The 12,346-nt window shown below is 43.8% G+C and overlaps 1 protein-coding gene across 2 annotated transcripts in view; it reads left to right on the forward strand.

Annotated features, from left to right (window-relative positions):
- The window catches only part of CCDC6 (coiled-coil domain containing 6), a 111,078-nt gene that overhangs the window by 63,021 nt on the left and 35,711 nt on the right, over positions 1 to 12,346 (forward strand). Inside the window, exon 3 of one of the 2 annotated variants that reach the window (XM_008145477.3) lies at positions 891 to 1,019. The exons of the other annotated variant lie outside the window; for it this stretch is intronic. Within the exon in view, the coding sequence (XP_008143699.2) occupies positions 891 to 1,019 (129 nt within the window). The remainder of the gene's footprint in view (positions 1 to 890; positions 1,020 to 12,346) is intronic. 2 annotated transcript variants of the gene reach the window in all.

Here is a 12,346-nt window from a genome sequence, read left to right on the forward strand (position 1 = left end):
GTGTCAACTTAAACCAAATAAAACGGGATGTGTTTCAATAGCTTTTACTTAATCTCCCCTGGGTTCTGAAAGCAGCGGGCCCTTGCCCATTGTTTCTTCCAATCCCTGCCATGGATCAGCCACCCCACCCCTCCCCCCACTTGAGAATGTCCAAAGAGCGCATGGTTGCTGTTGAGAACCCCACTTGTCTTGTGTCCACTGGGTTTCTGTTATTCCTTTTTGAAGGTTGGAGTATATTTATATTTTTTTGTATTTCCTCTTCCAACTTATTTAATTGCATACATAAGAGGCTTTCCCCCGCTTGATTTTTAAGAAAGATGGTAGGAGGTGTGATGTATGATCTCATTATAGAAAGATAATGAATTATTTTTGCCAAAGCATGTTCTCCAGTACATTGGGAAATAGCGTTCAGAATAATTTAGTAAGTATGTGTTGTGATTGTAACATTTATTTCCTCTCTACACACATTGTATAACTCGGAGCAAGCTGTGTAATTCATTTACTGACAGTACAAAATTTCTTTTTTAATTTTTATGCCTATGGTTATATGTTAAAAAGTAAGTTTCCTTCCTTACCTCATTCCCTAGCCTCCCAGTTCCTCTCTACAGAGGCAACCACTTAACGTTTTTAAAAATTGAAATCCATGTAATCGTGGTTTGATGCTCATGATGTATTTGTCCTTTCATCTCCCGGCCTTTGGTTAAGATCGAGCGCCTGTGTGTGTGTGCAGTGTAATTGCTGGTTCTGAGTTAGCGGACCAGCGAGGAGCAGTTACTAGGCACACGTTGGCATGTACGAGCAGAGGTGAGCAGGCTCTTGCGGTGATGTCTCAGTGGAACCTCCTCTGGAGCCGGGGTTTCCACAGCATCTGTGTGTTTTCCACTTTCCAGCTGCAGCATGAGAAAGCCGAACTGGAACAGCACCTCGAGCAGGAGCAGGAATTCCAGGTCAACAAACTGATGAAGAAAATTAAGAAGCTGGAGAACGATACCATTTCTAAGCAGCTGACCTTAGAGCAGGTAAGCATCGAAAGCTCTCGCTACACATCCCCCCTCACATCACCCACTGTTCTTTCAAGCCTGAGGGTGCCCTGAGGACTATCAGGGAAGAACATTTCTCAGCTCTGCCTTCCCATGGGGGAGACTTCATTTCTGAAGGTCTGCACAGCACCTGCTCACTCTCACGCACACTTTCTCTTTCTCTAACCCCAGTGAAGAAACCTGGAGGAGAAGTGTTGTGTTGTTCTGATTGATAGGCAGGAAACGTTAGGTTCCTATTTGCAAAGGGGGAAGATTGTGTTTTTAACCGCAGGATAGTTTCTGTGAAAGTTCCCAAGGCAAGTGTTGCTTCTATTTCAAGGGTTTTTCAGAACAAACGTTAGCCTTTTGTTTTTTGTTTTTTAATTACTAGCAACCATATATGAACTCTGTCTTCTCCCGCCTAGATTTGTGGATTCAGATATGGAATCAGAGACTCGGTTGCACACCTGATTCAGCCACTAACTAGTTGTATGACCTTGAATTAACTTCATTTCTCTGGGCCCAAGTTTTCCATTAGAGAAGAAGGACAAACTAAATTCAGGAATGCTAAGCTTAGAAAGGTGCAAAAGGAAGACAGGAACAGTGCATAATCCCTTTGTCCATTGCCCTGGGCAGACGTTGGTATTTGGTTGAGCCCTTGCCTGAGGAGTCCAGACTGGCTCTTAGGCTCCAGCACGTAGAACTGTGGGCAGCGGTGATTGGTCCACACAGGTTCGTGTGTCAGACAAAGTTACCTGTCAGTCCCTGGCCTACATCCTCCTTCATGCTTTCCCCCACTGTAGTGTCCTGAAATTTTATTTCCCCTGAGACACATAAGAGGCTGATCACAGTGTCTGTTATCTGGTTTCCATATCAAATTCAGTATATTGATGCACACCTTCCAGCTCTTTGTAATTTGGATCCCGATTGCCAGTTTGATGACTTGTCTAACCCTTTCACGCAAAGTTAACCCATCTCCAGGCTCTCTGTGTATCCATGCTGACTGGTTCTTAAGTCACCCTCAGAACCACACTAGCTTCTTCATTACGCCTGCGAATGAATGGTGATGGGAACGCGAGGTTTGAGAAGAAGTCAGGGTTTGTTTGAAACTTACCTAGGTGACTTTGCGTGTTATTCTTGACCCTACCTATATGTGAAAGGGAAGAATGTGACTGGGTTTTCCAAGACTATGAATAATGGCCCTAAAAATACTTTCTCTATCCCTTTCAGATAAAAGGGAAAAAAAAAAAGTTCCATTCCCAAGGTTTTGCTATTTTATACATATTCAGAGTAATCTATTTTTACCACTTATCTTCAGAATTCAGGTGCAATATCTAAATTTAGAAGGCTCCTCCCCCCCCCCCCCCCCCAGTTTAAAAACATTTTGTTCTAAAGTTCACCTGTTTAATTCTCAGGGTAGGCAATAGCCAGTTAGTTCTATTCAAGTTAAAGCTTTGAAGATTCTCGTTAAGTCCCTGATACACCAAGTACTTGTTAGTGGTACTCGTGAATAAAGAATTAACCAGATGACATTCTCACAGTAGTTGGTATTGTGAGAACCACGTGGCCATGGCCTTCACAGTGACGGTGGTCAATAATGGAACCGGCTTTGCTCTTGTACTTGTTCACAGGCTCCTAAGATCTTGGGATGAAGGCTGTAACCCCCAGGGTGGCCACAAGGGGGAGGTAGTAGCCTAGTGTCAGAGAGAGAAGGGCAGTCTCATCCCAGAGTCCCTGAGAGAGGCGATGGCTTGCTGCACCCCCTTAAGCCTCTTTAGTGATTTCACTAACTGAACCCCTTTAAAATGAGGCCCAAGGCACACATTCTCTCTGAGCTAATGACTTAGTGCCTTTTTAGGTTATTTCAGACCTCAACAGTAAAGAGGTGGATTTCCACAACGGAATACGTGCTTTGCTAAGACCTGTACCAGAAATAGACCTCAGATCCCGGATATCTAGTTCCTGTTTTAATTAACATGGAGAAATTGAACATAATCATAAAACTTTCCCCTCTTTGTTTTGGATACGTTCAGGATGAGTAAAGGTTGGAGATTTTACTCCGTATTTTGTTTCGCTATAAATAATTGTAGTCAGTGTTTAGGGGAAATGTTTATTTTTTTCCTCCGGTGGGAATAAATCTGTTTTATGTTTCTTTGGATGTGATCTGACCCTCTCTGTGGTCATCTCTTGGGATTATCATCTGTATTATATTATATACAGTATGTCGTAGTCTATGTTATATAGTGTATCCTGTACTAGACATTATTGCCAGAAGAGCAAAGGCATGTACTACACTATGCTTTATAATGGTTAGTATCTGACAAATTAAAACTAGAAGCTATTTGAAGGTCACTTTCGAGGTGCCTCATGCCCTACCCGCTTTGCCGGAAGAAGTGTGGATTTGGACAGGTGACTGAGGAGTGGTCTTTTCCATTTTGGAAGGCAGGTCAGTGTAGTGTTCAGGGCCTGGGCACAGTGCTTGTAAGAGACCAGGTGTGACCTGTTTCCTCTGCTTAATATCTTAGTTCACTTTTTTTTTTTATTGTAACATCTTTATTGAGATATAATTCACATACCATACAAATCACCGGTTTAAAATGAATAATCCAGTGGTTTCCAGCATATTCGAAGTTGTATAACCATAATCACAATCAGTTTTAGACCATTTCCATCAGCTCAGAAAGAAACCTTGTACCCTTCAGCTGCTACTCAATCTCCTCTCCCCCTTAAGCAAGAACCACTCCACTGTCTGTCTCTATATATTTACCCATTCTGGAGACTTTATGTACATGGAATCATATAGTACGTGGTCTGTTGTGATTGTGATTGGCTTCTTTCACTTCTATAATGTTTTCATCCATGTTGTAGCATGTGTCAGTACTTCATTCCTTTCCTGGCCATATAACGTTCCACGGTGTGGACATACCGTATTTTGTTTATCCACTCATCATTTGATGTTCATTTGTTTTGTTTCAACCATTTGGTTATAAATAATTCTGCTGTGAACGTTCATATACAATCTTACGTGTGGGCACCTGTTTTTATTTTTCTTAGATACATATCTAGGAGTGGAATTGCTGTGGTATCTCCGTTTACCTTTTGCAGGGATTGCTAGACTGTTTTCCAAAGTGGCTGTGCCATGAAGTGGTATCTCCTGGTGGGTGTATAGTTCCCTGATGGCTAATGATGTTGAAACCCGCCATTTGTGTATCTTCTTAGAAAAAAATATCTCTTAGAGATCTTTTTATTATTGAACTAGTAGCCCGTTTGCACGAAGATTCGTGCAATAGACCTTCATTCACCTGGCTGCCTGCACCAGTTTTCTGCCGGCACCGGGGACCCAGGCCTTGGCTGTGGCCACCGCCTTCTGCCTTCTTTTAGGGTCGGGGCTTGGCCCCGGGCGGTGGCCTTGGGCTCGGCCGCACCCAACATCCCTGCTAAGGATCGCAGGAGCCGACCCCCCCGCTGGTGCCCAAGGCCGGGAAAGCCTCAGGCGGCTTTCCCGGCCTTGGGCTCTGCCACACCCAGCGTCCCTGCTACGGATCACAGGAGCCGACCCCCAGTGGTTTCCTGCGATCCATGCAGGCTCCCCGCTGGTGCCCAAGGCCGGGAAAGCCTCTGCCCGAGGCTTTCCCGGCCTTGGGCTCCGCCACACCCCAAAGTCCCTGCAATGGTTTCCTGGTGGGCGTGGCTTGGTTGGTGGGCGTAGCAAAGGTGCGGTCAATTTGCATATTTGTCTATTATAAGGTAAGATTCTTAAGAGTTCCTTATATTCTAGATACAAGTGCCTTATCAGATATATCATTTGAAAATATTTTCTCCTATTCTGTGTGTGTTTTTCACTTTCTTGATCAAGTGCTTTGAAGCATGGACATTTTTAATTCTGGTGAAGTCCAATTTATCCATTTCTTCCTTTTGTTGCTTTTGCTTTTGGTGTCATATCTTAGAATCGATTGCCAAATCGGAGATCATGAAGATTTATCCCTATGTTTTCTTTTAAGAGTTTGATACTTTTGGCTCTTATGTTTAGGTTTTGATCCATTTGAGTTAATTTTTATGTGTAGTGTGAGGTAGGGGTCCAAATTCATTCTCTTGTGTGTGGCTATCCCATTGTCCCAGTCAGTTCACTTTTGAGCCTCAGGTTCCTTATCTATAAGATGGCAATGGTAGCAAACTTATGTTAGATGCCATGAATGAGAGCGATGTGATTCACAAAATGCCTGCTATGTAGCACTCCACATGAGTTGGATGCTGCTGTTAATTTATAACTAATTCATATTTTGAACCTAATGGGTTGCATGTGCGGAAGGAATATTGGAAGGCCTTCTACCAGGGATTTGTGTTGGCCATAACATGTTTGTTTTAAAGGTGTAGCTGGGATGTGTAATGGCTTTTAAGTAGGCACCTGCCCACTCCCTGTAAAGCAGAACGTAACAGAGTTTGAGACTCCGTCTTGGGCTTTTTTGGAAAGTAGGCCCCAGTTAGCTCACAAGGCAGAAGGCCCTCATTGTAAGTTTCTCTCCACAAGTCAGGCCTTCTGCATGGACACTTAATTAGTCAGATACATTCTCCTCTGAGACCCGGAGTCTGGGATCCTTTCATTCTTCAGGTAGGGAATGTTAAGCTTCATCATCAGGGTCTCTGTGCTATAAATGGTCTGTTCTGTTGGCGTTTTGCAATATGTGAATCCACAGAATTTTAGACCTGGAAAACTAAAGTCCTGTGAATTGGGGGAGGACTGTCTTTGTCTCCAGACCCTGGCGGAGACAAGAGACAGTGGGGAAATCATGAGAAAACCCAGAGGCAGGGGCATCCGGTCTCCTCCCAGGCTTTGGGACGACAGCCTCCTGCTCCCCTCTCCTCTGAAGAAGCAGTGGAGGTGGCATCGTGTGACTTGCCAGTTGATGATAGACCGAGTTGGCTTGTAAGTGGCCTAACCTGCTTACACTGCTTTTTCGGAAATGGAAACCCAGACGGGGAACAGGAGGTGCTCCTCAAGATGCACGGCTCAGGAGTTCTTAATCATTTATTTTAGCTACCTTTTGGGCATTTATTTAGCATCCTGAAAACAATGTAGAAAAGCATGTTCAGAATAACGTGAGAGTATGAGGCCTTTGCTGCACTGATAGTTAGTATTAGTCTAACGAACTGGATTAATCTAGTCAGCAGGACGTCAGTGCTCCTGGGGCTCGTAACAAACACCGGTGGTGGCCCTGATTTAAAGACTTTTGTTCCAATATGTGATCCCTGTTAGTCGCTTATTTGGTATTCACATTTTCCTAGGTAAGAACATTTAGAACTTGGAATATTCTCTGTGTCAACAAATCTTGATCTGAATGATTTCTGCCAACTAGGAAGGATTTTTCTTCTTCTCTGGAGAAGGGTAACTAGCATTAAAAGGCATGCATTCATTTATTTTATTAAATGAAGTTCAGCTCAGCAGATGTGAGGGCCTTCTGTGCACTTGGCTCAGGAAATTATCTTACGGGAAAGAAGAAAACAGCAGCCAGAAACAGGTGGACTGCATACTTAACCCTTTATTAGGCAGTACAATAGAAAAATGCCGGAATCAGTTAGTGGAGAATTGGCGGTGCAGTCCGGCAAACACTTAACGTGACGAGCAGGGTTGCCTGCCAGGTACCAGACACCCTCGGGTTGTTTTCTCAGTTAACCCTGTCATTTTGGGTATGTTTTCTTGTCCGAGAGGTCCTTTCCTTCCAAAGCACAGATACCCATATCTGAAGGTTGGATTTAGAATTGGAATGGTAATTCCACTCATGAGCACCCATGTGTACTGACAGTACTTTAGCCTGTGTAGTTGGGAGATTCTTCTCTATCTTCAAAGCTTCCTTCCATCTGGATAAGCTGGGCGATCTCAGGCAGGCAGTTTGGTCTCTGTTGTGAAGCAGACATAATACCGAACCTGTAGGCTGGTGAGGAGGATTAATCTTCCATTGCGCCGCTCCTCACTCTCCAGGCGTATTGCACAGTGGTTGCAGTGTAGACTACACAGCCAGAAATAAGTTTACGTGGCAACCCGGTGCACTGCTGCTGTTGTAACTGTATATGTGACCGGGACAAGTTTCATCAAACAACCGTATGTGCTTTGCGCTGATTTTCCATTCAACCTTATTTCATGTTTAGCAAAATGTAGGTCACAACTGACTCCACTGATTTCACAATCCAGTGATGGGTTGTGACCTGCAGTTTGAAAAACATGCTCTGATGTGCCCAGTGCTTTCCTGCGCTAGATCTCCGCGGACCTGTTTCCTCTGCCTGGGCTCCGTTCTCCCTCCCGCTCCCATCCTCGCTCCCATCCTCGTTCTTCTGACTGGCGCCCCTCCCCCAGGCACTCAGGGGTCTGTGCTGTGAAGTACTTCCTAACATTCAGTCCTTCTCTTGTAGCACTTGGTACACAAATAGTAATTAGCAAACAGTTAAACAAATGGTGTCTTCCCTCTAAATTCCCTGGAAGGTAGAGGAGGGAAGGCACAATGTTGACCTCACCACCATGTCCCTGGTGACTCACGTCTAGTCAGTGCTCCAAAAATTGTAGCTGCTGCCATTAATAATGAAAGATTCCACCTCATGTCTATGGTAGAGGACATATTATATAAATGTGCATGCATAGTAGCTGAGCCTCAAATGTCTCACCACCTTCCTTCACCTGGTTATCTGTTAATTTATGAATCTCTGTGCTCAGATGTCACCTGTGACCCCACCACTTTGATGTTCTCTTTGTCCATGCTGCGGTCAGTGCACCTGTATGGCACACATCCTGCATTAATTCAGCACCTTGGTTACGTGCCTGCCATCTGCCACAAACGGCTGGGAAAGGTCCCCGGCCTCACGGAGCCCGGTCTAGGGAGGCCAGTGAACCTGTGGACCATGACGAGCGATGATGCTCTGTGCGGTGTTGTTGTGGAGAGGAGCAGCGTTCCCATTGCAACCCCGTTCCCCATACCAGCTCAGGAGGACCTGAAGCTCCTTGGCACTGGGTTTGACTGTTTGTTAATTGATACACACGGGCTGGGTAGAGCTAAGTCCAGCTTGTTGCAGGGAAGCAGGGATGTGAGAGGAGACAGAAATGGAAGAGGAGAATGCAGTAAAAAGTGCGTGCCGTTACTGCATGGAGTAGAGAGGCTGAGAACAGAGAAAAGAACTCGGGAAGAAGATTTGAAGTTGAATCCCTTCTCTTTGTTGCCAGACAAGGAAAGCGGGGGAGGTTTTGGCAGTCTGTGTATGGGGTCTCTGAGGGCACGAGCTTGCCTACATAGTGAGGGTCATGCAGAAGGCTGCCATGGAGCTGCACCAAGGCTCATGCAGGCCTCTGCTGGCAGGAGCCCAGTGATTGATTACCTTTAGCCAGCAGACAACATCGGCCAACTACGGAGGCTTGGCAAGACTCTGGCTTCCGGGGGCATTGCAGGGGCGACACCCACTGGCCCAATGTCTCTCACCAAGTCGTAGAGGCTGGGGCTTCCAATAATGACTTGCAATCCTCAGGACAAGATTTATGTTTTGTTTTTTGTTTTTTCCCCCTCTAAAAGGAAACATGGTATATTTTAAGTTCTATGAGGAAGAAAGGAAAGTTTTAGGTTTCTAGTTCTTAGAACAGTGTTCTTAGTGACGGCTACCAGGTGGGCTCTGCCTTACTTGTCTGGGAGGTAATTTGTTCAAAATACAAACCAAACAGACATCACCATCAATCTACATACAAGGCAGATGCTATTTATTTTAGTAGCTGCAGCGACTGACTCCAGTGAGTTCCACAGATAATCTGTATGTCCTGGTGACTGAGCTGTGAATTGAGTGGCCAGTGGCTCATGTTCAGATTTGTGTCCTTGGTTGATTTTCTGTTCTTGTTGTTGTGGAACAAAGTTAAATTCATGGGTGGTGTGACCATACTGGGTTTTCAGGCATTTTATTCATGCTAACAGCTGCCCTTGTAGCCCCTGGCAGTCGGAGAAATCTGTTGTAATAGCTCTGGGCAGCACCTGCTGGTGTCTGTGTGCCTTTTGTGTGTGTGTGTGTGTGTGTGTGTGTGTGTGTGTGTGTGTTTTCCTTGAGCTTTCACTTGCATTAAGGGCATGAAATTTAATGAGCACTATGCTTGCTTTGAAATTTGATTTCAAATACTGATCTCAAATTATGGAAGTCTTGGAATCTTTATTATTAAACATTTGCATTTTAAAAGTAATCTTTTGCTCTTTCAAGAAACTTTGAAAAACATGGAAGTACAAAAATGATAAAACATTACCTAGACTACAAGCCTCCCCAAACAACTGCTATTTATATTTGTTCTTCATTCTCCTCCTCCTCCTCTTCTTCCTCCTTTCTTTAACAACAGTGTATTATAATTTGCTGCCCTGCTTTTAATTTTTTTTTTTTTAAATGTAATAACCTGTGTGTGCACATTCAGATGCACTGCATTGGGGCACAGCCAGACATGATCATAGTCAACCCCAAAGTCCGCTCGGTGGGAATTTGATTGTAGCAAATCCTTGAGGGTGTTTGGGCCACTTGAGAAGCTTGGGTACAAGCTTTCTGCCTGCCGTTTGTTTGAAAGGGGAAACGCCTCAGCGCAGAGCTGAGAAGTTAGTGGGATTTGGTGCCCGGGAAGTAGGTAAACTGGGGGCACTGGGCAGTATCCGAAGCTCCAGCAGGCTCGCTTTGCGGTGGATTTGCTTTGTAATCCAGGAGCTGTCGGGAGTTCATGAAGCCAACCGAGGGGTCCCAACTCCAGACCTTTGAAAGTAGACTCTGAGCTCTGTCAGGGACACTGACAAGTATCTCTACATGATGTGGTTACCACCATCACCACCACCAACACCTCCACCCCCCGACCCCCCCCCCCCCCCCCACCGCCCACAATCCCTAGAATTCCTTCCCTGGACGTCATTTCAATGAAGTACAAAGACTCACTGTATTCCATTTTGTCAGACTGTATTTTGAAGCATCAGATAACACTTGCCACGTGGACCGATTTCTACAGATGATGTTACACGACGGCCGGGAAAATATTAAACGTGTTTCCTTTGTAAAAAGGAAGCTCATCATGATCCGACAGTGCATTTCTGGTAAAGCACTGTGGGTGGAGACTGCCTGTTCAGTTGGAGGACATTGGTGTGCTGCAGCACGGGTGATAAAACCCAGAGATACTAAACCCAGACTTCCTAGTTGCTTGTAATTTCGAAATCAGCGAAGTCTGTTTCTTTATGACCAAGATAAGAATTTGGTTGATGATTTAGAAGAGGCATTCCCCCTTCGCTGAACTATGGCTAGTGAATGAAAGTTAGTCATAAATCTAACAACTCTATGTAAAGAAGTGGGATGGGTATGGTCATGATTAGAAAGAAATGATTTCTTTTATCCAAGAGCTTTCCTTTTAGATAAAGCACATTAAGAAGAGTTTCCCTAGTGTTATTTTGTGAAGGAAGCTCATTTTAGGTAATGGACAGAGAGCAGCCCCTGATGTAATAGTGTATTTGTAATCCACACTCGGTGACTTCTTTCCAAGGACTTTTCCTTGATGTGGTGAAAGGATGTCCATCCAAGATGCGGAAACCTGCTTTCCATCAATGGTAATTATTCGGTAAAAGTGCCCCCTAGAATTATAAACCTAGTATCAAATCTGTTTAACACTGTGATGAAAACTGAATAAATCTGAGTAATTTTAAGTGTGGGGAATTCATAAAGGCCTTCATTTTTCAACATCACTGAACTAAAGCAAAATTTATTGAGCTGATAAACTATGAAATAGTGTCATTTTCACATATTAATGTTAATGGGATATTAATGTTATCCTGAAGTCATATCTATTTCAAAGAACAAATCTAATTTTTATAGGAACATAATTTTTGAGAAGAAAACAGTTGTAAGCTATGGTAAAGAAGTTTAACTCTGGGCAATGTGGGAAATTCTCAAGAGTCTTCCAGAAAGCTGTCATTTATCCTTTGAGAGTATGTGGGCTTATTCTGTATTTTATATATGTAAATGAACATCCTAAATTAGGGGTTTTACTACTAAATTATATTAGGAAATTGTCATTTTTTTAGGATTAGATATCTTTTAAGTATTTTCTTTTGTTAAAAATAGTAAATTTCTTTTAAAAAGTGGGCGGGGGTAGGAAAAAGTAGGAATATAAATTATCACCAATATAACTTTCATCCAAAAGACAGCCCTATTTATCTTGCTGTATAAGTAGTTCTTTATGATGTTTTTGCATGTTTTTTCCCTCTGTCAGTATATTTCTGAGGTGCGTAGATAAATTTCTTTTCAATTGTAATTTTCGGCCTCCTACACTTGAACGTGACCATCCTTTCTTTCCTTTTCTCCTGTTCTTCACTGACAGACTTCCATTGGCTCTTCCTGTGCTCAGCACTGGGATGACCTAGAACTTGTTTTTAATTCTGAACCAGCCTCGGCTTGATTAATCCAATAGCTACCTCAGGGGCTCTGTGGTCTAGGAACACCTGTCTTACCTCATCTGTAACACAAATTGGCTGCTTGATTTCTTTAAAAAAAATTTTTTTTTGCCAGAAGGTAAGGGTCAGATGTTTTTCTAGCCTAGGAGAATTGCCAGTGCTGAGCAAACTTCCACTGATTGCCTGAACATACGCCAACCGAGGCCGTGTTTAAGGTTTGCTTTACTTGCCTCTGTTGCTTTAATGTGTGAAGGCTTTGCCAGGGACCAAGGACCATGGTGCATTGTTCTCAGCTCTTTTCGTGTCAGTTGCACATGATCTGTTTCAATAGCTCCCTCATGAGTCTTGTTCGTCACTTCTTTCCTGTGTACAGCAGGTCCTCGATGACCGTCGGACCTTTATAATGTTAATGAGATGCCATAGGAACTTAACTCTTGTTTATACCTATTAGCCTACATTGTTTTGATTAAAAGTCACAGAACCCATCAACAACATTAAGTGAGGACTCAATGCGTGAAACCTTGATTAGCTCATATGTATTGGCAAAAGTAGGATGGAATGAACTAAGATCTTTTACTGTCTCTACTAGAAACGTAACTGTCTTAGCCCACTTGGGCTGCTGTACCACAGAACGCAGACTGGTTCATAAAGAACGGACACTTGTGTCTCACAGTTCTGGAGTCCTGACGTCTCAGATCAGTGCCAGCCTGATGGCGTTCTAGTGAGGGGCATCTTCAGGGTTGCGGACTGCCTGCTTCTCCTTACGTCCTCACGTGAGAGGGGACAGCACGCTGCAAAGTCTCTCATGCCTCTTAGAAAGCTCATTAGAAATCCCATAATGGGGGCCACCCTCATGATACCAACTAAACCTAATGACCTTCCAGAGGCCCCACTTCTAAG

This window comes from Eptesicus fuscus, chromosome 17 (assembly GCF_027574615.1).
Source record: "Eptesicus fuscus isolate TK198812 chromosome 17, DD_ASM_mEF_20220401, whole genome shotgun sequence".
NCBI lineage: Eukaryota > Metazoa > Chordata > Mammalia > Chiroptera > Vespertilionidae > Eptesicus > Eptesicus fuscus.